This window comes from Meriones unguiculatus, chromosome 19 (genome assembly GCF_030254825.1).
Source record: "Meriones unguiculatus strain TT.TT164.6M chromosome 19, Bangor_MerUng_6.1, whole genome shotgun sequence".
In the NCBI taxonomy this organism is placed as follows: Eukaryota; Metazoa; Chordata; class Mammalia; order Rodentia; family Muridae; genus Meriones; species Meriones unguiculatus.
The window spans coordinates 63608419-63635168 of record NC_083366.1 but is presented as its reverse complement, the minus strand read 5'-3'; the positions used below and the strand labels follow the sequence as shown (position 1 = coordinate 63635168).

General features: G+C 55.3%; 1 protein-coding gene across 1 annotated transcript; it reads right to left on the bottom strand.

The window, feature by feature from the left end:
• Positions 1–23371: 23371 nt before the first annotated feature.
• Barx1 (BARX homeobox 1) lies at positions 23372–26094 on the bottom strand. Its single transcript, XM_021638170.2, has 4 exons — positions 25872–26094; positions 24028–24319; positions 23858–23942; positions 23372–23541 (listed from the first exon to the last, which is right to left on the bottom strand). Exons 1-4 carry the CDS (start codon positions 26092–26094, stop codon positions 23389–23391), a joined length of 753 nt encoding a protein of 250 aa, XP_021493845.1. The 3' UTR covers positions 23372–23388.
• Between the last annotated feature and the right edge of the window lie 656 nt (positions 26095–26750).

The window sequence follows — 26750 nt, the reverse complement described above, 5'->3', positions numbered from 1 at the left end:
AGAGAAAAGAGCCCTTCCGAGGGGCTGGTGGGAGCCCCTGCCGTGAGGAGGAGGTTGTCAGAGCTGGAGAGGCCCAGGCAGGTTCATAGGAACAGCCTGCCCACACTTGGATCTTGGGCTTGTCACCTCCTGAAGCAGGAAACACAGAACATCTGCAATCTCAGCCATCCATGCCTTCTGGCTTTGTCTCCACAGCCCAGGAAGGTACAGGGACCCTGAGAGTTCACAGCAGCCCACCTCCAGACACACACCAGAGAGTAGGCTACGGGAGAAATTGGGTTCTTTGTTCATCCCCGGAATGGGACAACAGTGAGACCTCTGGAGCTGTGATGAACACAGCCCCAGGCTCCCAGGGTCTTCTGGGGGCATCAATGAAGACCGCTCTCCAGCCAGAGCTCAGGGGCAGGGCCACATTGAAATCCATCACCAGGAGCAACCTGCTGTCATGGTGAGCCTCATCTTGAAGGTACCTTGCCACTCACAGCTAGGTAACCCAAAGGCTTCTGGGATGGAGTGACAGCAGGTAGAAGTTACCCTACTGTCATGGACTCAGCCCAGTCTATCTGCTCTACAGGCAAAAAAGTCACCCTGCTGTGTGGATGAACTCAGGGCCACCAGTGAGTCCCAAGCCCAGATGGAGCTGAATTGGAGCCCCTCACTCTAGCGCCCCCTACAGCCCATGTTGCTTTTCCTGACCACAATAATGACATGTCAGCACCCTGGTGCAGGGCTCCTGTGGCCAAAACAGGCCTCTTGCGAGCCTGGTACCCACTCTGATGAGCCATTGGTTGTTGTATTGGTTAACTGTGGCTGCAGAGATGCTGTTTAAGCATTGGTTCAAGCAGCTCAGTAACACCCCAGCATTCACTTGGCAATACCGCAAAAGCAGGGATTTAGCTAGAATGCCCATGCTTCAGCCTTCTGCTGAGGTTGGGCAGGCTGAACGGGCAGGCAGCTGCTCTCTCACAGCAATGTCAGAGGTGTAAGGAGGAAGCTGTAGGACAAAAGCACAGTTTGAAGTTGGGCTCCTGTGGGCAGCAGGCGCACATCCCACGTGTGAGTTAATGCTGATTGTCAACTTGCCAAGATCTAGAATCGCCTAGAAGACAGGTCTGCCACACCCTCACCCTACCCACTGCAGGCCTAACCCAGTACTGCGCCAGTTAGCAGCAGTGAAGCCATATTGCCCCACTGTAGATCACACCCACTCCTAGCCACACCTACCTCACATCCTTAGCCCATTCCAGGTTCTCTTTCCCCATCAGGCCTAAGTGTGGCTTTTGTGACTTCCTGTGACCTCAAAGAAAGTTTGGCTATCTCCTCTGCAGAATGTGGTGATGGCATGTGCTTGAGGATTAGCTTTTACCTCTGGCCTATAAACTAGAGAGGTACAGAGGTGCACACAGGGGTGTGGGGGTTCCCAGCCACATCTCTAAAAAGAACCCTAGGGTCCAGCACTTTACAGTTGGACCAGTATTTTACAGCTGGCAGAAACTCCTGCCCATTATCTCATTGATCCTTGTGCCATGCTTCTGGAAGTTTCCATCTGTGGAGAGCAGACACACAATTTCTTTCAATCTCTTAACCCACTTCTTTATCCATCTAGCTCTAGCATCTGAGCTCCTGTCAGAGGCCCAGCAGGATTGATGAGAAGGGGTCTCGCTTCTCCCTCTAACTGCTGAGCTGACTCAAGGCTTCCCTGGTGCCCATGGCAGCCCTGCTCTGCCAGAGAAGTTGGGGATGAATCTGGAAGGGAGGGGTGCTCTTCAGTTGAGCCCACCTGAAAACATCTGGCATTGGTAGTTGGGACAACTTGGGATAATCTACTGGCTCCTGATAAGTGAGGACAAGGGAGTCTGCTCAGAGCCCAAACTACACATGACACCCCCTACCTAGGAAGCAAGCCACCATGCCACCAACACCTGGAGGCTGCAACCTGTGTCTAGAAGCCAGAGGTGTTGGGGGATTGCTGAGCAGTGTAGCGGACAGGGCCCCTCAGGGCCTGCAGCGACCTCCCTTTGTCACTTTCCTCTTTCCCTAGTCCTGCTGTCAGAAGACAGCCAGGAAAACGTATCCAGGTCCATGCTGAGCAGAGCAGCAACCTTGAGGAATCCCTATGCTACCAATTATGCCCATCCAGCCTAGGTCTCTACCCCAAAGCCTCACCCCAATGCCTTTCCCAGGACACTGCCTTTTATTATAATAATTATGATGATGATGATGTAACAATACTTTGGTGTACATCCTTTGTTTCTTTTATCATTTTACATTTTAGAAAATGTTTAATGTTTATTAAAACTTTATTATAGAGAACTTTCAAATAGGCAGGCAGTTGTGGCACATGTCTTTAATCCCAGTACTTGGAAAGCAGAGACAGGTGGATCTCTGAGTTCCAGGACAGCCAGGGCTGCACAGTGAAACCCTGTCTCAAAAAACCTAACCACCACCACCAACAACAAAAAGAACTTTCAAATAAAAAGACACATACTAAAATTAAAATTTTTATTTTATTTTAGTGTGTGTGTGTGTGCGAGTGTGTGCGAGTGTGTGTGTGTGTGTGTGTGTGTGTGTGTGTACATGCATGTGGGTGCCCTTGAAGGCCAGAAGAAGGCATTGGAACCCCTGGAGCTGAAGTAATGGCCTGTTGTGAGCTGCCTAATGTGCGCGCTAGAAACTGACCTCTGACTTTCAGGAAAAACAACAAATTCTCTTAGTTGCTGAGCCATCCCTGCAGCCCCTTGACTTTTCTTTCTTTCTTTCTTTCTTTCTTTTTTCTGTCTTTTATTCAGTCTTTGGCAATTTCATGTATATGAAAAAATGGATCTTGATCAAATGGTTCCTTAACTCCACCCGAGACCCTTCCCTTCCATTCCTTTTAGGGAACCCCAACATTCTGTCACTTTTTATTTAGAAGCTTCTCTGGACAAAGCTGAGAGCTGCAGTAATCAATGGGTGTAAGCAAAAATAAGTATAAAGCAGCATAACAACATGTTGTTTAGCAAAACAATAGTAGTGAGTTGTCCCTGGAGCCTGTGGCCCCTTGAGTCTTGGATTTTTTACTATGTTTACAGCAGCAGGCTTGAATTCCCTTCTGTAGAGCAGGCCTCAAATCCAACCCCCCCAAAGGTAGTAACTCCTATAACCTTCGTGCCACTGTTATACCAGCGGCCACTTCTTACCTGGGAGGTGGAACAGTGTCTCTTGAGACAAGTGAGACAGTGTGCTCAGGATCAGGAAGAAGAAGGCAGGTTCTGAGGTGTAGGGGCAATGAGTGAGGCAGGGTGATAGGTGTGAAGGCGATAGAATGAGCAAGTAGCAGAATCCTGCTGAGGACCGGAGCAGGTCTCTGACATCCTTAATTGAAGGGGGGAGGGGCTGCCACAGAAGGGGTGTAGAGGGAAAGATGGCTCAAGCCCATGGGGCTGAGCTGGCTCCTTCAGCTCAGTCCTCAGTCTCCCCTTTTTCCTTTCCTTTCCCAGATAGTTCTCTTGCTGAATGGTCCTCCTCAGGCTAGCTCACCCTTTCCCTCTCCTCTCTACCACGTCATGTCCTGAATTCCTAAAGACAGAGCACCAAGTCCATGCCTGAAGACAGCCTTCTATGGCATCTGTGGCCAAGTCAAAACCTCAGAGGCCATGGTGGGCACCTCGGGCCTGGGTATCCTGGCTATGACCCACACACACATCTCATCTCCTGTGTATCTCTGCGCCTCAGTTTCCTCCTTTGTCTGCCACAGAAACAGCCACTTCCTTTGATGACCCTATAGTGGATCCTGGAGTTCTAACAAATTGCTTCAAGCCAAAGAACACAGAACAAAGTCTGTATTGAGGTGTTCTTCATGCCTGCAGCTCAGGGCTACAGTGCATCTGTGTTTGCACGCTCACTTGCCAGATCAGATTCTGAACACACAGGGGATACCTTGGGTTTTGTGCAGTTCGTAAGCAACAGCCTCAGGTCTGTGAACTTAAACTTGTATCATTGACTTACACATCTCCACCACATGCCTAAATTCAGACGAAGTAAGGCTCAGTAGGCTACTGACCCCCAGACCAAACCTAGTTTGTGGTTTGGTTTTACTCAACCTGTAGCTAAATGTGGTTATATTGTTTGCAAAAGGCTAGGGAAGAAGAAAAGGAGGAAGAGGAAGAAGAAGAGGAGGAGGAACACAATGAAGCCTGAGGAGAAAAATAAAATAAAAGTGGGAGGGCAAGCAGTCAGGGCACAGAGACCCATGTGGCTGGCTGGACCTTGAAGATGACCCTCAATAGTGAAGTGTGCAAAGCTTTCATTTGGACATCTACAGGCCCTGATTTGTGGTGTTCACAGCCTCCTATGGCCTCCACAGCCTACTGCCAACCACAAACAAGAAGATGCAGAGAGCGGGCTTCGAAAGGGAGGCCCTAGAGTCTTGGTGGCCTGTGAGTCTCTCGCCGCAGCCACAGGAGCAGGGGGCCAGCAGCCCGGTTCCTGTCACATCCAACACTTGCTGCGTTGTACCTTTAATCACTTTCATGATGGCTGTACACACTGGAGTATGCATCCTTGCTATGGGGCAGCCAGATGGGAGGAAACAGCCGATTCACGGGGTCCTCCATCAACAAGGCGGGACAATGGGGAAAGGGACCTGAGGCGTTTACCACCCTGCCTCCCTGGAGGAATGTCTATTGGTGAGCCCAGTGCCAGCCTAGTTTGAACGCCCTGTCTTCCCCTGAAAGAGACCATGAAGAGTGGATCAGCTTGTCCCCTGTGTTTATGATGGGACTGCCCTGGAGCCAGGAGATATTGGTCATAAGGAAGAGCAAGAGACCTGTAAGGGGACGGGGGGGGGGGGTTGGTGCACACAGACCACCATCTTGCACAGATGTGGTAGCACTTCATCCAGAACCTGAGTTCACGGCCCAGCTCTTGCCCGGTGGGCAGCTGGTGGCAGATACCTATGAGGGCCCCTCTCCTGGACATTCCCCTGCAGGGGCAGTCTGTGTGTGTGTGTGTGTAGCCTCTGTGGGCTGTTGCAGCTATGAGCACAGAATGCTAGTCATAGCCTGTCCCAGACGCCCCTAAATGTGTCTGTTGGCCCGGAAGAGCTGGGAGCGCTGAGGTCATGTCCATCCCAGGCCTAGTGCCAGAGAAGGAGGCACACCAGCAGATCTCTATGCCCTTCCCTGAATCTTCTCAAGGCCCCTCTTCCAACTCTTTGGTTTCTAGACCCAAGAAGTTCCTGTGAGGTTTAAACAGTTCCCATTGGTTTCTGCCACTAGCAACCAACAGAGTCTGACTGAGGCCTCAAGTGTATTCTCCCATTCATCTTCTCCAAGACTGCCCTGAGGCCAGCTCTGCCATGTCTGATCCCTGTGACAGGAGAACTAGGCAGTCGAGGACAACCTAGGAAGACGCCTGGCCAGTGGGGGAGGGACACTGGAGTGGAAGGAAGAGGGGGAAAGAAGAAAGAAGGATACAGACACAACTGGAGGATGCCATCCTGCAGTCAGCTGGTGGCCGCCCAGGGGACAGTCCAGCCCAGGCCACCTAGGGGGACCCAGAGAGGGAGCAGAGATAGAACAGGGCAGGCTCCACCAAGAGGGGATTCCTGAGGTGAGGGCTGGTCTAAATGGGAACCTTGCCACTTGTCACGAGGCCTTGCAGCCTGTAGCCGCACAGAGCTTCCTAGCCAGGCCAGAGGCTCACCCCGGGGTTAGCCTGCAGGGGCAGAGCTACCCAGGAACTCACCAACAAGCCAGGCTCCTTCCTGCCATGCCTTGGGGCCTGTTCCTCAAGGGAGGCCGGTTCTCACCTTTTCAAAACGCAGATGGGTCGGGGATTTATCGGTAGGTAAAGGCACCTGCCGCCAGGCCGGATGAGGTCAATCCCAGAGTCCACACTCTGGAAGGAGAGAACCAACTCTTGGGAGTTATCCTCTGACCTCCACACACACTGTGGCATGTGTACATCCAACCGCCATACACACACACACACACACACACACACACATACACAGATACAGACACACAGACAGACACACAGACACACAGACATAGAGACATACATACACACACACATACACACACATACCATGTAGTTTTAAAAACCAATCAAAGAAGGAACAAACACCGGAAACAGCGCCCGAGAAGCAGCTTGCGTGCTGCCCTGCTCACCCCTCTTCACTGACTTTCTCGTCCAGCCCCATCTTGGTCCGATATTCAATACTTCCTTTAGGAGAACACATACATTTGTTTGACTTGCAATATTGAATTTGGAGGCCGTTCAGCAATTTCAGATTTCAGGAGGGAGGCAGCGGGGAGACACTGTAAATTAAAAAATTCTTTCCTCTTCGGTTTCTACCCAAGATTGTATATTTTTTGATGGCAAAATTAGGGATTAACTATAAACATGTGTTTGTTCGATCCTAGTGGGGCTGTGAGAACAATGGCTGAAGCCATGGGGTGGGGGAGGGTCTGCAGGCTGCAAATCGTCCAGGGGTGGGGGGACCTGCTCTGTCTCCCACAGGCTTCCACAAGGGTGGAGAAAGGGAAAAGCTGGGCTCAGAAGGGATGGGGTACAGAAGCAAGCTCCAGAGGGAAGGAACCAGGGGGATCCCTCACACCGGCAGCACCGACCTCAGAGCTGCAAGTCCCCCTTCCACCCCGGCACCATCTGCCCTGTCCCCAGCCTTCTGGCCCTGATCTTTCTCCTCAGTCTCTTCTCTACTGCTTCATTTCTTCCACAGGGCGATGCCGAGCATCTCCCACAAGCCAACACTGCACTGGGCTTGGGAGACAGCATGGCAGGATAGGCCAGGATAGGAGGGAGGTGGCTGCTCCCTCCCAAGGCAGCTCTTCTCTGTGTGAAGGCACAGCCAGTAGGTCACATGGGTCACTAAGGGCCAGTTTATGGCAGTGGTTACAGATGTGTGCCCCATCAGAGGTCCCAAGCGGATAGGGAGTGGGTTCAGGGAAAGGTCTGCAGATGAGAATCTGAGCAGAGTTTGGAGAATAAAAGGAATTGCCTTAGTGAAGGGAAGCTCGGAGCGTCTTCCAGGCAGAGGGAGGGGCCTGTGCAAAGGCCCTGAGGTAAAACAGCACGAAGATTTGGGGTTAAAGTAAGGCCAGTGAGTAACCAGATAGGGAGAGCATGGCCCGGCCAGGGAAGACGGTCAGATCTCTGGTAAATTCTATCAGCAGAAATCAATGGGGAACAGGAAGAGCGTGGGATGACCCTCTAGGAGGGGGAGCCCATGCGAGCAACGAAGCTGAGTGAAGGCAGGGACAGCAGATGTTGCTTCGCTGATAGGATTAGAGCAGAACCTAGTGGCAATGTGGCAGAGAGCTGAGGAAGGGGCCTGAATGGAAGATGAGTGAGCCTGGGGTGTCCGTGGACATCCAAGGGTATCAGGAAGAAAGCTGAGTCTCAGTGTGTGAAATCAGGAGCAGCCCGTGCTGGGAGTCCTGGAGGGTGGACCGCAGTGGGAGGAACAGAGGAAAGCAGATCCTGGGAACACCGGACTAAAGGGCTGGACCGTTACAGTGGCTGGACAGACATCAGGTTAGATAGAGAGAAATGTAGGACATGGAAGCTGTGAGGGATAGGGGCTACAGGAAATAGGAGAGGTGGCTCCCTGGAGAAGTGTGGCTAGATATGGCTGTGTCACCTACCTACACCACGTAATGAACCAGGTCACCTTAGTGCCTGAAACAACAGTGTGTGTTAGACTTGACTGGACTCCTGTGGTGGCTCAGAAGGCCACCCTGACCGAATCCGCGTGGCTGGTAGTGGGAGGGACCTGTCAACAGGAGCCTCTTGAGGCTGTCCTCTCCGTGCAGCCTCTTCGGCTTCCTTACAACATGGCTGCCAGGCATGGTGACCCCCCACTCCCACCAGACATTCTCTGGCTGAGCTGCTTATGAAGATTCTGTTTGTATAACACTGGCTATGGCTCCCCCCCACAGTGAGCCCAGGATCAGTGAGGGAGGTACAGCCCATAGGCTTATTGCCTATAAGTTGATAGACAATATTAGCCATCATTGGCCCTGAGGCCCAGGATCTTAAAATTCATCCTTATCTGGAAATTGAGTCATTGTCGGTGGGGCTAAGATGAGGCCACACGGGTGTACAAATACACATGATTGAATCCCTAGAGAAAGGAAACATCTACACATTGTCCACATGCATGTGGAGGATGCAGGCAGAGACAGGTGGGAAGGCTCCGGGACAGAGGCTTTGCGTAAGGGCCTGGATACCAGGTACTAAAGACAAGGACAGGGAAAGGAAAGAGAGAGAAAGGCTGCAACTCACTTGGTATAGTGCCTAGCATACGTGAAGCCTTGGGTTTCATCCTCAGCACTGGATAAACCAGGTGTGGTGGTGCACATCTGTAATCCCAGTACTCAGAAAGCGTGAATAAGAGGGTCAGAAATTCAAGGTTATCCTGGGCTATATAGCAAGTTTGAGGCCAGCCTGGACTACATGGGAACTTGTTTTGTTTTTTTTTTTTTAAAAAAAAAAAAAAAAAAAAAGAAAAACCAAATGTAGGCAGACACCAGGACATCAGGACAATGCTTCTACAAGCCAAAGAACACCAAAGCCTGCCAACAAATCCCCAGAAGCTTGCAGTAGGCAGGGGACAAACTTTTCTCCTCTTCCCGGAAAGGAAGCAACCCTACCCATACCTGGCTCTCGGATTTCTGACCTGCAGAATTGTAAGATAATCAATTCCTGCAGCCCAGGCGCTGGATCTGCGCAGCTCCATCTCTCCATCTCCAGGAAGCTGAGTCCCTGGAGAAGAAAGAGTTCAGGAGGTGGACAAGAAGGCAGAAGCCAAGACAGAGATGGCTTCCGGCGGGAAAGGGCACCTTCCTGCAGGATGGGCTCTGTAGATACAGAATGGAGCAATGAGCTGGGCTTTCCTGACTAAGAAGAAAATCAGAGTTTCTCAACCCCCAGCTCCCCCCCACCCAAGAGATGAGAGGTAGCAGAAGGCAGAGTCATGACATACCAGTTGGCTTGTGTTATGTTGGGGACTGCTTCCCATCGCAAAACTTAGCGGCTTAAATCACAGCTGTTGCCTCTGGCTCGCAGTATGTGAGCGAGGAAGTTGCTCCTAGGCCTGGCCAGTGGGTGGGCTGTGGGCGCTCAGCAACCGGGTCGCTGCTCCACAAGGCCTCCTGGGCTCTGAAAGACTAGAGCAAGCTTGCACCCACTGAGTTTGAGCTCAGAACTAGAAGGGCATTAGTTTGGGCGCTTTCTGTTGGCTGAGACAGAAGGTAATACAGAATGCGGAATGAGACTTTTCACCGTCAGTCATACGAGGAGGCTTGACGTCATCGCTATAAAAGGTGGGGAAACGCTGGCCAAGGCTCCAAACAGTGCCCGGCCCTGCCCGGCTCAGAGGCCCTATGGGCACCCCGGAGTGAGAGCAGGCACTGGTTTCTTTAACTCAGAGTCTCTGGGTTCAAGGAAAGGCGAGTGCAGGAAACCCTAGTACATCCAATGATGACTTGTCCCATATTTGTGATGTGGCCACAGGGAGCCCTCAGCTTGCTTTACCCCCCAGCACCCCTGTCCACCTCCATAGCGCCTGGGTCCTTATTGATGAAATGGTGCTCTAAATCAGAAAGTCAGGGTGACAGCAGCTATTGTAGGTGTGTGGAAAGCTGACCTGGAGGCCTTCAGCTACTGTTTCTCCTCTTGGAATCCTTGGTCATATCTTGTCACGGATGTGCATGACATGGTCATGAGACATACATGACATAGTATCCAGGCCTCCGAACCTCCAAGGGCCTCGAAGCCTGAGCCACCAGCACTCATGTCTGGTAGAAGTTGCTCGGACTGAGCTGCCTTATCAGCAGCTGTGGCCATGGAGGAGTCAAGCTGTGGTGACCCTACCTGGTGCCTGCATGAGGGAATCTTGTCCACATGAATGCCTCAAGGCCAGATCAAAGCTAGGGAGATGTCTTACTCAGTAGTGTTGGCTATATGTGTCAACCAGAGTTCAGATCCGGGCATCCATGTAAAAAGAAAGTCACGTGACAGCACATATCCGTATATTGGCACTGGGGTGAAGGCAGGAAGCTCCCCGGAGGTTGCTGGCCTAGAAAGAAAAGGAGGTAGAGGAGGCCAGCCTCGGAGATGGACACAAATGCTGCTCTGAGGAGGGACTTCTCGCTTGGTTTCCACTTGGCCACAGTGCTCGGGACCCAGGAGAAGAGTGTCAGCGCTCCAGACACAGTTATCTCTTGGCCTATTCCCTCTGGCCTCCAAGCCTGACTGGTGATGTTTCGGCTCTTCCTGGGGTTAGCCACAGAAAGGGTTGGGTGGTTCTGCTGCTTAGCCTCACACTTACAGAGCCTTGCCGCTGAATTCAGACCTTGCCCTTGCCTGCTGTTGTTTCCTGGTCATGCTGCCGTAAGGAGCCGTCCAGCATGGCGGGCCCTGCCCAAGACAGAGAGTGGGGTAACCAAAAGGCCTTATGCCCCTATACTCCCATCAGCAATTCTGCTCCTGGGTCTAGCCTCCAAGGACATCCTGCCTGACTCAGAGCCCCAGGTGTGTTAAAGGATGGAACAGGGCGTCAAGACAACCCTCTGACTGTTGGGAGGTCAGGCATGGGAGGTCAGGCATGGGAGGTGGGTACGTCCAAGCCGCTCCCGGGAACAGCAGGCTGCACGGCCCCCAGCCACACAAACAGGCCTGGAATAGCCACGGCGCAGTGGGAAAGAAACACCTCAGAGCAAGGCGGCATGGTGACAGCATGATCCCAACCACCCAAATAAAAAACTCCCTTCAGTCATTCATTTCATTAGAAAATACGGTCAGGGGGCCTGTGTGTGCTGGGCACAGTCTCAGACCTCCAAAGAATGACACATTTTGTATGAAAGCCCAGACATTAAACACATCTAAACAGTGGCAGGGGAGAGGGGAAGAAGAGAGATGGCTGTGATGTGGCTGGCACTCACTCCAGGACACTGGTGCACACAGAAGCTACATATGAAGGACCACAATAGCACTCGGAATGCTTCAGTCCACGGTGCCCAAGGCAGCGGAGAGGATGCCCCTCACGGGAGAAAGGCGGTTTCCTGGCCTGCTTCTCACAGCTCAGTGAGTGAGAGGTCAGGTCTGAACCTTCCTCCCCCTTGGAGGAGCCCCTTGGAGGAGCAGAACAGAACCTGGACAGGTCATGGCTGTACTGTGTACTGGTCAACCCGATGTTAGCACACCCAGGTAGCCAGAGGGGGAGATTCACCCTGGGGTCCCTTCCCAGGGCCTCAAGAAAACTGACTAGCGCCAGCAGTAGCTGTTCTGCTGTAAGCAGCAGCATGTCATAGGGTGGCCTATGGTCATAGGTTGCCCTGCCCACCCAGGCTCCCAACTGTTTCAGGAAACAGGAACATAGTTGATGGTGACAATGACATTAATGTGGAGACACAAGGGAGGGCAAAAAGAAGGCACCTTCTAGGCAGAATCTTAAAGGAGAGGCAGGAGTCCACCCGACCAGGGAGCAGGGAGCAAAGTGTCAATGGTAAGGTGGGCCAGGGGCAGACACTGGCCAAGAAGGGCCACCTTGAAGCCACATCCTGTGTAGTGTCTGCTAAGACAGACACCAGGGCCAAAGCCACCCTTAGGGGAAAGCCATGCTCCGTGATGCCAGCTGGTGCTGCCCCGCCTACTCTTATTCCAGCTTGGAAGTAGGGCCCTTGATTGAGCACCAAACAAACTAGCTGACATGTACTAGATTGTAGTCATGTTTCCAGGGAAGGGGGAAGGACCAAGCGTGTCCACAGAGCTGATCCAAGCTCACTCCCAGCTACACACACACACACACACACACACACACACACACACACACACACACACACGGAGCACATTGGGTCCCCCAGACATGTGTATCGGAACTGTGGTAGCGACAGAGGGTTCTCACAGAGTATGGAAAGGATTCCTAAAGCCAATAAGACATAAGGAGTCATCCCAACAGGAGGATGAACCACAGTCTTGAACCCTTTTATAAAAGAGCTGGCCAGTCCACATGGCGATAAGTACACAGGGGGTGCTAAGACAGGGACAGAAGGCCCAGTGAGGGAGCTGGACACAGCTTAGGCCTGCAGCCCCAGCACACCACAGGCGGAGGCAGGAGGGTGGTGTCCCACATCCCAGTGCTTGGCTACATACTGAGTTTTGAACACCTAGAGTTTGAACACCTAGGAGGTTAAGATAATGTAGCTGCTTTGAAGAACTGCCCGGAAGTACCGAGAAAAGCTGAACTAGGCTGACTTAACAATCCCACCCCAAGGGACATGCTGAAGTGTATAGACTCACCAAGGGATGTGACTCCTTTTGTCAGCACCTCTACCCTCACTCTGTGTTTGCTGCAGTCTCTCTGCACACGCAGCCTAACCCTTAGAGCTGAAGAAGGAAGAGTGATGAAAGAGACAAAGGTGCCTGGAGAGAGACACAGAAAGCAGGCTGCCCGCAGGGGGAGCGGGGACTTGGAAGCACACGGGGCAGCGTTAAAGAGGCTGGGCTGGGGGTCGCATGTGAGAGTCTGGAACGAGCACACACCCAGAAGACGGCATCTGAGTGTCTGTCTAGGCGGCAGTGACCGGCTCAAAGGGCTTGGCTGGGGCGGGGCTGAAGAAACAGCCTAGGAAGAGGAGCATCTGCAGAGGTCCTTGGGCACGTGGTAGAGGGATAGCCAAGAGACCAGTGTGGCTGAGGGGCTATATAATAGAAGAGGAGGAAGATGGTATAGCGTGCGAGAAGCCCTGCTTCAATCCGCAGCGCCACATAAAACAAGTGTAGTGGCAAATGCCCTACACGCAGCACGCAGGAGGATCACAGGCTTAACGTCATCCTCGGCCGCATAAAGTTTGAGGCCAGGGGCTAGAGAGACAGCTCAGCCGTTAAGAGCCCTGGTTGTTCTTCCAGAGGACCAGGGTTCAATTCCCAGCCCCTGCATGGCAGCTCACAATCATCTGTAACTCCAGTTCCAGGGAAACCGACACCCTCATGGAAGCAAGACATTGGCACACACGCAATAAAAATAAATGAAATTAAATTTAAAAAATAAAGAGTTTGAGGCCAGCCTGGGTTACATGAGACTCTGTGCCCCGCTTCCCCTACCCCCGAAAAAAGGGGGAATGGGAACTGGGGTGGCTCAGGAAGAGGAAGAGGAGACAGTGGACCTAAGTCCATACTTAATGAATGAAACAGCTATGTGAATGAATGCTCTTCGGAATGCATGCTCTTTGGTAGCAGAACTCTGGAGCTTGTGTAGTATAGGCACAATAACTGTTCTAAAATTTATGTAAAATATACATAATACAAAATTATCCCGTGCCTGAGGCTGGAGAAATGGTTTAGCAGTTAAGAGCATGGACTGCTCTTCCAACTTCCAGCGCCCACCGTGGCAGCGCAGGACCCTTTGTGACTCCAGAGGCTCTGACGCCCTCTTCTGGCCTCCACAGGCACTGCATGCTCACGGTGCACAGACGCCTGCAGGCAAAAACACTCACCCACGTAAAATAAAAATAAATAAACCTCTTTTTAAGAAGTACTGCGTGTAGTTCAGTGGTTTTAATGGCATTCACGTTGTTGTATGCTCATCACCATCCCCTCCTGAGCTCACCATCTTCAGGACCAAAACTCTGCGCTCACTGAACACAGGGCCTGGAGAGAGTCCACTCGCCACGCCTACATCAGCACTGAAGTATGTTAAGCTCCGCGCTGCAGGAACAAGGGTCAAGACAAGCTCCGGAGCCACTCTGAGCCACTTACCAATGCTTGGGACGCCTGCTGGGGCCAGGGGGGTCTTGTCTACATGGGCGCCCCCTCGCTTACACCCACACTGAGGGAGGCTGAACAGCTCTGCAGTATGGGTCTTACACAGGGCAAAGTGACCCACTGCCAAATGGCATCTGTTCCTACCCACTGTCCCAGCCAGCCTCATCATCTGCCCACAGGCTCAGAATGCCCTAGCCCAGTCTCTAAAGTATTCTTAAGGACAACAAACAAAAAAAGGTGTTTGTGAGGGGGAAACCAGTCACCCCAAGCCCTCCATTCTACCTCCTGTCTACCCTAGGGGACTTCTGCCTATGAATCTTATGGGAGGTTGGCTTGTTTTCCTGCTTTTGTTGTCCTCTTATTCTATCCCCCCCCCCTTTTTTTTAACATATGTCATCGTTTTCCTATTTCCAAGGCTGGATAATATCCAATCATATGTACACATCACATTTTGTTACATTTATCCAGATAAATGGCACCTTGTGCATAGAGTAGGTACAAACATGGCTGCTCTCAAACATGGCTGCCGTAGTCAGCATTATTAACGTGACACAGCCTAGAGTCACCTGAGAAGAAATCCTCATTTGAGGAAATGCCTATGGGGGAGTCTGGAGGGGAGGGGACTTATCCTAATTGATGTAGGAGGGGGCCTGCCTACTGTGGGCAGTACCATTCCTTACATAGGTGGTTCTGGGATATGAATGGAAACTAGCTAAGCATGAGTGAATGAGTGAGCCAGCAAGCCGTGATCCTTCACAGTTTCTGCGTCAGGTTCCTTTCCTGACTTCCCTCAATATGGACAATGGCCTTGAAGGGTAAATAAACCTTTACTACCCTAAGCTGCTTTCAGTTGGTGTTTGGTCACAGCAACAGAGAGAGAACTAGAACAGTGGGTGCATCGGTTACCGTTTTTGTTTCTGTGACCAAAATACTTGACAAAAGGAGAGAGAGAGAGAGAAAGCAACTTAAATGGGAAGAGTTTATTTCTCCATTTTATGCAGCCCAGAACCCCAGCCTATGGATGATGACATTATCATTATGACGGGTCTTAACCCAATCTAAAAACTCCTGCACAGGCAGACCCAGTCTCCTAAGTGATTCTAGATCCTGTCAAGTTCATAGTCAATATCTGGCCTCACAATGAACATATAAATAAGGCATAATTACCTTCTGGTTGCAAGCATAAAAGAGGGAATGAGGAAATGATTGCATGGGTGAATAAATGAAGCATTCTGCAAGTGGACATTTGTCTCGTAAGTCCCATAATGCTCATCTTCTCTTCCCCTCCTTCCTCCTTCCCTTCCCTCTCCCCCTCTTGGCTGCCATACCCATCTTTGGAAGAAACAAGGAAGTTGTGAGTGGATGGGATCTCCTATGTCCAGTCAGTCTGCAGGCAGGTTTCTGTCACAAAGGAACATGTTCAAAAGAGTTCCCCACTAGCTTGTTTTCGCAGGAAGCCTGAGGTCCCTTTGGGGAGGACTCGGGCAGGCAAGCAGCCAGCAGTGGCTACTACAAAGCACAGAGCATACACCAGGTGGGCACTCTCCTTAGAGACTTTGCCTTTCTTTCTCCATCTTCTTTGCCATTTATGTTCTTCTCTCTCCTTTACCCACCAGTGTGTGGAGGCACCCTGTGCTTGCTTGAAGAGAAACTTGTAGCAGTAGAAGGTTCCAGAACTGTACTGGGCACAGTCCTCAGAAAGTGCCTCCTCACAGATGCTCTTCAGCCTTGTTAACAATTCTGGATGTGCCCGGCAGCTTACGCATGTGCCCCACAGGTGGGGCAGTTGAGGAACTTACCACGACAGAGTCAGTAAAGACGCACACACATACAGAGTGCTGCAAGTCTCCGCTGGCAACAGCAGAAGTTTGCGTTTGCAGGGAGACTCTGGAGCCTGGTGTGGCCACCACTCCTCAGCAGCATCGCCTGGGCTTGAAGGTATGATTACCCACCAATTCCCACAAGCCCCTGGTTAACACACACGCTAGGATGAGGGGAATGAGTTCCTGAGATCTCCCAGGCTCTGATAGCAGCGGAAGATCCTTAGCCAAGGAGAGGATGGCATGGTGACCATTCATTCACCATCCATCACTCATCCATCATCCATCCATCCTTCTACCTCTCTGCCCATCAACCCATCCATATACCTACCCATCCACCCACTCATGAATGCACACCCATACGCACACCCGCTCATTACCTGCTCATCTACATACCCACCCATCCACCCGCCTGCCTATCTTCCACCCGCCCCCTCCATCCGTTCACTGTGGGAATCTAGAAAGCACAGAAGGAACTGCTTCGTAGGCCTGACCCACGAGGTCCTGGGCAGATAGTCGGAGCAGAGATCCCCCAACCAAGGCTGCCAAAGATTTGCGAATCAGCTCACTCCTACTCCAGTTTGCTGCTAGGCAGTGCCGGGAGAGGGGATTTTATCTCGGGGAAAACAAAGAGCAGGCTAATGATTGTTAGTTGAAATCTCCCCAAATACGCAGTGGGTGGGGCCTCCGTGACATTCACAGCCCTCCCACAGCAAGGCACAGGTGGGAGAGACAATGTAGCAGCCATCGCTGCCACGGCCTGGCACACGGCACCGGCTCTAATCCTGTCCCGTTAACTCTGCAAGCTTGTGGGGTGCATCCCCTCAGGAGCTCCCATCACCCCCCTTTGGGAGGAAATAAATCTGATTGCTCTACTCCCCCTGGGCACCTCAAGGAGACCATGAGGTGTTGTTCTTCCCATTTTAAAGAAGGAAAAACCGAGTCACAGAGAGAACAGGTGACGCGTCCACAGTCCCCTTATCTCCTCACTGCAGGCCTGCGAGCACAGTGTGTGTCACAGGGGGACAGTGCTGGGTAGACAGGATTATGTAAGGACCAAGGCCGCGTCAGGAACAGAGACGCGGGACTCCGGCTACAAACACCGGGCATCTGAAGGTGGTGAGCCTCAAGAGCAGCCCTGGGTCCGAGGCACGGGGGCTGGAGGCCAAGGTTTGGAGGGGGACGGCAAAGGCAGGTGCCGCAGAGGGAGGGACCTGGATGACCAGGCAAGCAAGGAAGCTCCCACTGTGCTCCCTCCTCCCCACCATCTACCAGGGAAGGGCTGAGCTCCAGGTCACAGGGTGGTTTGGGAGCCTGGACTTCATAGTCTTCCTTTGCGGTTTGTGGGAAGGTCTCCTTTCTTTCCTCCTTCCGCCACATTCCTCTTCCCTTTCGCCTTCTCTCTGCTCTGCGCCACCATTTGCTCCCGCTCGCTCTCCTGTTGTGTCCCCCCAGCTTTTTCTACCAGTGGGGGTCAGTTTTGGACATCTGGCTTTGCCCTGCCTCAGTCTCTCTCCTCTTCTCTCCTCCGCTTTCCTCCCCTCTCTTTTCCTCCCCTCCCCTCTCTGTGCTCCCCTCCTGACCACTGGGCGGGCGGGTAGGGGCTAGCTCCCGCCTCCACCTGCCCCTTCCCTCCAGCAGCGAGCGCCCCTGCAGCCTGCCTAATGCGTTTCACATGGCGCGTCAGTCAAACGCCCCTCTAATGTTCTTAAAGCACGCAGAAAATTGCAACCTTATGAAAAAGAAAGAACACGCACATGCATGCGAATGCGCGCGCGCGCACACACACTCGCACACACTTGCCTGGAGCTGCCGCTGGGCTGGGTTAAGGGCGTGCTCCCAGCGATATTAGAGTGTAAATAGAGTGGTAGGCAAGAACAGCCCCCTAAGGCTGTCTCCTCTAGGCAGCTCCTGCTCCGCCTCCTGGCCTTTCCCTCTCTTCCTCACTTCTACTTGTTATCTCTTTCACACCTCTAGATGGAGCTCAAGAACAGCCCCAGGACCTTTGCACTTGCTCTGACCCTGATGTTCCCCGGAGCTAGCACAGACACTTCCTTCTGGTCACTGAGGCCTGTGTAGAAGCTCTCTTCTCTTTCGTCTCATTTTCTTTGCTTGCGTTGTAGTCCTGGCTGTCCTGGAACCCACAGATCAGGCTGGCCCAGGACTCACAGAGATCTGCCAGCCCCTGCCTCCCCCAATTGCTGGGGCTAGAGCTGTGAGCCACTGCACCCAGCCCAGCTGCCTAAGCTTCAGCTGGCTTCACTCTGCAGTCAGCTCTGGGTTTAATTGTGGCTCCATTACCCTCTGTGTAGCCTGTCCCCACCTGCCGTGGGAGCTGAAGGTGTGGGCACTATGCGATGTGGGCACTATGCCTAGGCGATGCCTGCTCACAGCAGGTGCTGAGCACTTATTCAACCAATGCTAAGGTCCGTTATGGGTGGCTCCAAGCATTGGGGATCCTATGACATCTGAGGCAGCCCACACTAGACCCCCCCCCGAACCAAATCAGACCCAAATTCCATTCTTGGTGTCTGCTGTGCCCGAGCACATCAGCTAACATCTCTGAGCTTCATGCTCAACTACCAAATGGAAACACGTCTCTCACGCAGCTGTGGGTGGATGGAGGAGGCACTTGAGGCTTGTTGGAGCCGGCTGTGTCCCTGGCGCTGGGAGCTGCTTACCACACTTCAATAAACGCTTGGGTGGTTTTGTTTGCTTATTTATTTGTTGCTGTTGTTGTTGTTTTTGGAGACTGAGGTTTCTCTGTTTAACAGCCCTGGCTGTCCTGGAACTCAATTTGTAGACCAGGCTGGCCTCGAACTCATAAAGATCCACCTGCCTCTGCCTCGCTAGGGCTGGGATTAAAGGCGTGAGCCACCACCAGCTGAGTGCCTCCTAAAAGAAAGGTGAGAAGCAAGGAGAGGAGATAACGCAGTCAGGAAACTGCCTACCACACACACACACACACACACACACACACACACACACACACACTCCCACACACGTGAGGGCCCGATTATAACCCCAAGCACTCTTGTGCAAAAACCCAGTGGTGCGTGCTTGTAACCCCGGAGACGGGGAGCTCCCGGAGGCTCACAGGCCAGAAGGTCTAGCCCAATTGGTGAGCCAGTTTCCTGTGTCTCGGAACACAAGGGGAGCTCCCGAATAACTCCAGCCTCCACACACTCGCACACGTGCCTACATACACACTTGCATGTTCGTGCACACATACATGTATCTTTTGAAAGAAAGAAAGAAAGAAAGAAAGAAAGAAAGAAAGAAGGAGGAAGGAAGGAAGGAAAAATATGGAAAGAAAGAAAGAAAGAAAGAAAGAAAGAAAGAAAAGAAAGGAGGGAGGGAGGGAGGGAGGGAGGGAGGGAGGGAGGGAGGGCTGTTCATATAGGAGCCTAATAAACATTAGAGGCTTCGAGGTGCCGTGATGGCCCGCAATTACTTCCTGAAGCCCTGAAGGGCAGGGGCGTCTCAACGTTGCCAGTGAAGCTGCAGCTCATTGCTCTCCCACTACCTGGGAACATTATTTTCTGCTTACCCAAGGATCTCCTGCAGCATTATTTGGACATAGGTTTTTATAACAAACCACTCTTGCATTTACATTTGAAAAATAACAGAGAGGCCTGGGAATGTTGCTCAGTGGAACAGCAATCGTCCAGTGCGCAGGAGGCACGGACCTGATCCCCAGCGCCACAAGTAGAAAAAAGATTAAAAAAGAGAGGGAAGGAGAGAGGGAGGGAGGGAGAGAGGAACTAATTGACTAAAATGTTCCCGTGAGTACCCTCGGGTGCCCTTGGCCTTGTTCCTTACTAGCTCGGATTCTACCTCTTGGCTGGGGCAGTCTTGGCTTCCTCATATCTGCTCCGCAGAGTAAGTTTCCTACTCCTGTCCTACTCCTCCTGGCCGAGAGACACCACAAGTGACTGTGACACACACACACACACACCACCTGTCATGAGAACCCCAGGTTGTGGTAGGAGAAGTGGGAGCTTTTGACGTCTTACAGGTGGGGCCCCTTGCAGAACGAGGATGAACCCTCGATTGCCTCTTCCAAAGGCCAGCACCGGCCCACCTGCCTCTAGGGAGTTAGGAGTGTCCTGTGCCTCAAGGCCCAGAACCTTCAGCTAAGGGTCCCGCCCTACAGTGGCTGGGGCATCCCTGCTAGAGCTCTCACTTGCTTCGCAGAGGCCAGGCACATCTGAGGTTCCAACTAACTGGCTTCCCGGCAACTCCCTCCTGGCTTGTCTCTTGAGTTTCTTCTCCTTTGCTGTCGCTTCCTAGGTCAGGGTTTCCCAGGATGTAAAAACAACCGTAAGGGCGGCAAGAACCGAAACCAGCCCGGATAGACAGAAAAAGCGTGTGACTTCTCCCAGGACCCTGGAGTCGCTGGGACCTGGCGAGGCAGAGACCAGCCTTTCCGCCACCCGCAGCTGGACCGTCCGGGCCCTCGGCTTCCCCGAAGCTGCGCCCTCCCGTTTCAGGCGACACCAAACCCCCGTCCACTTTGTAGGTTTCCACCGACCACTCTTGGAGAGATCGAGAACAAGGAAGGAGACACCGCGGCTTTTATTATTCGGTCTGGAAAAGCGAGGCTCCGGCATGGGCCGGGCCTGGGGCCGAGGGCGAGCTGGCTGGCGGTGCCCCGGGCTTTGCGGGCGGCGGGGCGGGGACTCCCGGGCCTGCGTAGAAACCCCGCTCCTGGAGATCTGCAGCTCAGAGCCCGGGGAAGCGCTCTCTCTCCCCTCCTCCTCCTCCCCACCCCCCAGCGCTGCCACCACCCCGCTGCCCCGGAGTCCCGCGCGGAGCGCTCCTAAGCGACCTGCCCTGCCCTGCCCCGAGCCCTGCAGGTCCCCCTGCCCCAGGACCACCGCCGGCCAGGGCCACCAGAGCCCGCTCCCTCCCGGGGGCTCGCGGCCACGGCCACGGCCGGCCGCCTGCGACGTCTCTGAGGTTTGTTTCCCAGGACCTTGGGGGCTGAAACTTGACTTGCGTGGCAAGGGTCCAGGAGAAATGAGAGGGGCTCTTCCCTTCCCCCACCCCCAGATCGCCCGCCTGGACAGAGGGGCGTGGTCGGGGGAGGCAGGGAGGGGCCCTTGGCTCTGGGGACCCGGGTGGGTGGCGCGCAGACCAGCGCGTCGGGGCTCAGGTGGTTAAGGGGAGCCCTTCGCCGCGAACCCCGGCTGTTAGAACGCTCCGGCCTCCTCCCGGAGCCACCTGCCTGGAAGTCCCCATCGAGGCCCAGCTACTCTCCCAAGCAGAGAGACTCCGGGATCCGCCCGCAGAAGGAAGGGCTCCGCTTTCTCTCCTCCTGGCTCGGTGGCTCGGCGCGTGCTGGCCTTACCTGATTCTGGTGTGTGCCCAAGGCGCCAAACCCTCGCCGTCTCACTGCCCCCGGATAAACAAGGGTCTTTGAGACGCTGTCAGCCTCCAGGACGCGCTGGTAAACGGAGTCAGGTTCCAGACCTGCGGCTGGAGGGCGCTGGGCTCTGACATTTGCTTTGAGTCTCCGTTTCGCCCCTCGCCCTCTGGCTTAGCTGGGGTGGGCCAGTGGGGAGCTTCCCAGGACGCCTTAGATTCGCTCAGCAACACAACATTGGCGCCTCCAAATGTAGCAACATGAGAGGGCCCTACAGGAACCGTAACTGGTTGAGTTGGAACCCCCCCCCACACACACACACACTCCCGTACTCCTCTGCGGGCACCCCAGTGGGCTGCACCCTTCCACAGTTTGTCAGAGTTGATAAAGAAGAGGCTGGAACCTCGGTCCCCCAGGCCTTCTGGCCACTCAGACCTTTCTTTTGAGCTGTGAGGATTAGCCCAAATGATTGCAAGAGCCAGCTACAAGAATATTCCGTAATAACACTGCCAGGCTGAGCTGACCTGGGGGTAACACCAAGGGCCGGAAGGAATTAGAGGGGCACAGCATCTCTCTCTCTCTCTCTCTCTCTCTAACACACACACACACACACACACACACACACACACTGCTCCTTTCGCTCTGCCAGGGTTGCAGCCTTCCTTGGGAATTGTTTGTGAGGCTGAATCAAGAGTCTAAGAGCAGAGATGGTCTGTCTGAGACCTAGCCTTGCTCACAACGCCCTCACAGAACGCGGGTTCTACTTTCTCAGGATCCTGACGCTGGAAATCCCAGGGAGAAGTTCAAGCTGAAGTCTAGGAAGGACCTAGCCGAATGTGGAAAGTCTGAAGCTAGAGAAGCATTTAGGCATCTAAGAGCTCGAAAAATGTTCTTTCAGAAGCCTCCAGTTCTGGTTCCCAGACCCGTATCCCTCGGCTCACAGCTTCCCCTAAACTGTCCCTAACTCCAGCTCCGAGGGACTCTGACACCTCCGGCCTTGACCTGAAGCTCAGGTGCACATAACGCCTTCACACACACACACACACACACACACACATATACACACACCACAAAGACACACAAAAATACTTGAAAATGCAAATTTTTAAAAAATAAATCACTAACGCAGACGACTGACTGGCACATTCTTAAAGCCTTTGCTGTGCGTGGTGTGAATGCTTTTAACTGCCAGCATTTGAGCGACTCTAGGGAGAGTTCAAGGCCAACCCAGTCTACATAGCAAGTTCCCAGGCAGCGAGGGGAACACCGTGAGACTTTGTTTTAAAACAGCCGCCACAACCACCGCCAAAACCAAATCGCAAAGCCTACAGCATTTGGGGGACCCCGAGGGGACCTAGCTGTGAATACTAGTGTGCCCAGAACTGCCTGGTCAAGCTGTGTCCCCTTTCTGAGCTTTAACTATTAAAGGGACCGTTTCACATGGGTCACCATGACCCCCGACCACAGAGACAGACCACCCCCGCCCCAAAATTAAACAACCGAGACCCTTTTGGTTGGGAGAGACACCAGGAGGCATTCCCTACCGGCTAGCCTCCCAGCAGGACTGCCTCGCACACTCTGAGCTTCCCACTTCCCTCAAAAGAGTTGATCAGGAGCACCTTACGACCACATAGGCGAAGTCCCAGGAGACCCAATCAGCTCATAAGGCTCAGAGCTCGAGGGCGCTTCTGGACTGGTGGGGGGACCGCTATCACTTACGTGCCTCCCTTCCGTCCTCCACAGCTGGGAAGGAAGAGCCCGTGTGGGTCCCTCACGCCTAGGGTTACTTCCTGAGCCACCTAGCCACTGCGGTACTGGGCCCGGAAGGGACACCACCGCTTGTCCTCTCCGGAGCCGGAGGACGTTGCAATTTCCAGGGCCCTTCCTACTTCACCGCCCCTCCACCCCTCACGGATTCCGGAGGCCGCCATCCAGCCCCTCGCCGTGTCATAAAATATTTTATTGGAAAAAAAAAAGTCACCGTCTTCGCAAGAGGGGGGTAGAAGCCCCAGCGACATCAGGGACCAGGCATCAGCTCCTCCGGAGCGGACTCCGCAGGGCAGGGCGGGTGGGGTCTGCTCCCGGAGGCCCGGTCCCCAAGGCGTGGAAGCGGGTGTGTGCCTGCCGGTGTCCGAGCCCGGAGGGCCGGCTGGAGGCCGGGGGGAGGTGTGGGCGAGGAGCGGGGCGTGAGTGCGCGTGGACCGCCGGGCCCCGCGGAGCTCCGGGAAGCCCAGAAGCTTCGCTGGCGCCGGACGCGCCCGGCCCAGCCTCGGGGGCAGGAGCTCGCCGAGATCCGGGGTTGGCTCCCGGGCCCGTGTCCTTCCTTGGTTGGCCCTGAATTGTCCTCGTTCGAAGTAGTAAGGAGACGTCTCGTCTCGACAGCCAGCGGAGCGGGCGCTGCGGGCCAGTCCCGGGGTCCCCGCCCGCGGCTCAGTCCTCGCGGGCCTCGCCCGGCGTCTCCGCGGGCTTCTCCGCCTCCTTGGCGCGCTCCTGCTCCGTGAGCTGCTCGCTCGTGGGGATGGAGTTCTTCTTGGGCCGCCCCTTGGGCTTGGTGGGGGACTCCAGGCCGCCGCCCTGCAGCACCTGTTCCGAGGAGGGGGACCAGGCAGTGCCAGGGTGAGGTGGGGGTCCGCCGGGGACCCAACCGTCGCCACCGGGGACCCCGATCCCGAGGAACCAGCGGCCGCCAAAGCGCTGCTGGGAAGAGCGGAGCTCGGGGCCCGGGATGGGAGAAAAGCTCAGCTCCCGGCGAACCGAACCCGGGTGGGGAGAGCGGAGGGCCCTGGGTGGGCTGCGCAGAAGCCTCGGGGTGAGGGGGGCGGGGAGGCAGACCTTGGAGGAGGCCGGGGGACCGAGCTCCGAAAACCCCAGCCCGCGGGAAGCCACCGGCCACACTCACTATTTTCTTCCACTTCATCCTCCGGTTTTGGTACCAGGTCTTCACCTGCAGCTGGCTCAGGCCCAGGGACTCCGCGAGATCTATTCTGGAAAAGAGCAACGCGCGCCCTCAGCGGCTCGGCGGGCGCGCCGCCGGCCCGCAGCCCCCGCGAGCCCCTCTCCCGGCACTACCTGTCGGGGGTGGAGAGGTACTTCTGCTTCTCGAAGCGCTTCTCCAGGCCCATCAGCTGCAGCTCGGTGAACACCGTGCGGCTCCGGCGGCCCTTCTTGGCTTTCGCGCCAGCTTCCCCGGAGGCGGCGGCTTCCAGCTTCCCGCGGAGCTGCAGCTCCAGCGGCAGGTGCGGGGCGCCCGCGGCCCCGGGCATCCCGGGCCCCGTGGCCAGCAGCGCTGAGCCCAGCCCCGAACAGCCGAGCGGTGCCAGTGGGAACTTGAACACCGCTGCTTGCTCTGCCTTGAGCACCGCTGCAGGGGGTGGGGTGGGGGGAAGCAGAGAGCAAGGGTAAGCGGGAGCCAGCTTCCAGGCCACTGCCCTTGGCGCAACCCGGAGCCAGCCTCTCCCTGAGGACTTAAATCAAGCCTTCTGGGCCACCGTTCTTGAAGCAGCGGTACCGGGAAGTCCAGCAAGGAGCTCTGGGTTCCCGTGAGCCAGCAGGGTCTGAGATTTCAGGATTCTTAAGAGCAGAGAGTACGGGTGAATTTGGAAGGGGGGCCTTTCGCGTTTGGAAAAGAAGGCTGTGGGGTGTGGGCTTTTGCTTTTTCTTTTCGTGCGCCGCGCAGGACCTACACTGCCCTCTGACATCAGCTAGGAGAGGGTCACCAGCGCATCCTTCGCACCCGAGAAAGGGCCTTCTTGTTGTCTCTGTTCACGCTTTTCCCCCATGAAGATGCTTCCGTGTTCTCTACTCCTAAACCGGCTATTTGCCCGCTTCAAACGAAATTACCAACAACGGAGCCGTCGGTAGTGAAAGGCGTGACAGAGGCTGGGAGCCAGATGACCCTCAAATAGGCAAACTGGCCCAACTGCCACAGACCGGGCTCTGGCGTCCGCCTCGGGTGGCCGAGCCCGAGTCTATGAAGGAGGTTTTCTTTCCTGTGGGCTTCTCTTAAAGGAGTGGGCCTCAGCAGGGGACCCGGCAGGGTGAGGTAAGCTAGGAAGGACGGTAGGGAGTGGGAAGGGAACCTCGGGGGTGGGGGGGGGGGGGAAAGAGGTAGAAAGGAAGACAGACTCTTCACCAAAAGACTAGGAAGAAGATCAACCAAAGAAAGTTGGTACAAGTCCTAACCCAAGATGGAGAAGGCGCGCAGTACAGAGCAGACTGCTCCACAAGCCTCCAAGACAGGAGGCCAAGACAGAGAAGGTCTGAGCAAGCAGTTCAGGCGTGGAAGTCCAGCTTGCCTGCAAGTGGAAGGGCCAGTGGATCACAGCCAGGCCTCTTTCCCCGCAAACAAGGCCTACAGAGCTCTGGCTGCAGCAGAGGCCTCGGTTTGTCGCTGGCTGAAAAGCACAGGGCTCTGGGAGGTCCAGGACGGCCACCATCTGCACCCAGCACCATGAGACAGGACCCTCGTCTCCAGAGGTCTCAGCTTTCCAGTCTGGGCAGCTCCTGCCATGCCCAGTCAACCCTACCGCGAAACTCAGGCTTCCCCGGCTTGGGGTCATTTTGATCCAGAGGGATGCATAGACCGATTTTCCGTCTACCACGGGGATGTGGGCTCCGGTCCTCGGGCCGGCCTATCGCCGGATTGAAAAAAGCCGAAGGGAGCCCCGAATCAGAGGACAAACCCTTTCGGGAAGGCCTGAGGACGCAAGGCCTGGTTTCTGCGTAGCCCGTTGCTCGCACCCTCTACTTCCCCCGTTAGAGCGAGGGAAGAAGAGACGCGCCCGGGGCCTGCGCTCCGGAGCTGCATCCCCCGGGCGTTCCAGAAACAGAGGGGAGGAGGAGGATGGATGGCTCGCCGACAGCCCCGCGGCTGGTCGCCCACCCGCCCGCCAAGCCCAGCCCGCTGCACGTACCCAGGTGGCTGTGGAAGGGCCGCGCGGCCAGCAGCGCCTGCACGCCGAACTTGAGCAGCTCGCCCGCGGCGGCGGCGGCGGCGGCGGGCGCCGCGCCCTTGGGCCCGGGGGGCTCGGTGAGGATCTCTTCGATCATGAAGCTGCGGTAGCGGTGCGGCCGATGGTCGGCACAGCCCTCGGGCGGCCCGAAGCGCGCGGCGCCCGGCTCCCCAGGCCGTTGCATCGCGGCACCCGCGGAGGCGCCCGCGGCTGGGCAGCGGCGGCGGCGGCGAGGGCTCGGGCGCGGGGGGGCCCCCTCGCGGGGCTCTAGGCCGCCCCGCAGCTCCCGGCCGCGCGCGGGCGCCGGCTCATGCCCCCTCCCCCGCCGGCTGGCCGGGCGGAGGCGCAGGGCGCGGGCGGGGCGCGCTGGGCTCGGCCAGTCGGACCCGGGACTGCGCCCCCGCCCCGCGCCGCCGCGCCTCTAGCCCGGCCAGCCCCGCGTCACTGCCTCGCCCCGCCCGCCCTGCCCCGCCCCGCCCCGCGCCGCCGCCCCCCACCCCACCCCCACCCCCCTAGGCCTCGCCCGAGGGAGGGACCCAGGAGGAAGGAGAGGAGGTTGGGAGGAGGGAAAGAGCCGAGGAGCCCCGGGCTAGGGGCTGGCAGGCCTGGACCCAGGGAGAAAGCGGAGCGCGCGCCCAATAGGACAGCCCTGGGGATAAGGACCCTGCGGAGACGGGCGAACCAGGGATCCTCAGTGAGAGGTGAGAAAGAGTCTGAAGACGGACAGCAAGGACCGCGCGGGACTCTAGGCAATGATGAGAAGGTCGGGACGCGCAGGGAGCAGAGGAAGGTGCAGGAGGGCACAGAGAGGGATCCGCAGCAGCGGACTGGGTGGGGCAG

Coding starts and splice junctions, on each gene's coding strand:
- Barx1 (XM_021638170.2), bottom strand. CDS start 26,094: ATGCAACGGCCTGGGGAGCCGGGCGCCGCGCGCTTCGGGCCGCCCGAG. Junction 24,320..25,871: donor GCCCTTCCACAGCCACCTGG/GTACGTGCAGCG, acceptor CACCCCCTGCAG/CGGTGCTCAAGGCAGAGCAA. Junction 23,542..23,857: donor GGATGAAGTGGAAGAAAATA/GTGAGTGTGGCC, acceptor TCCTCGGAACAG/GTGCTGCAGGGCGGCGGCCT.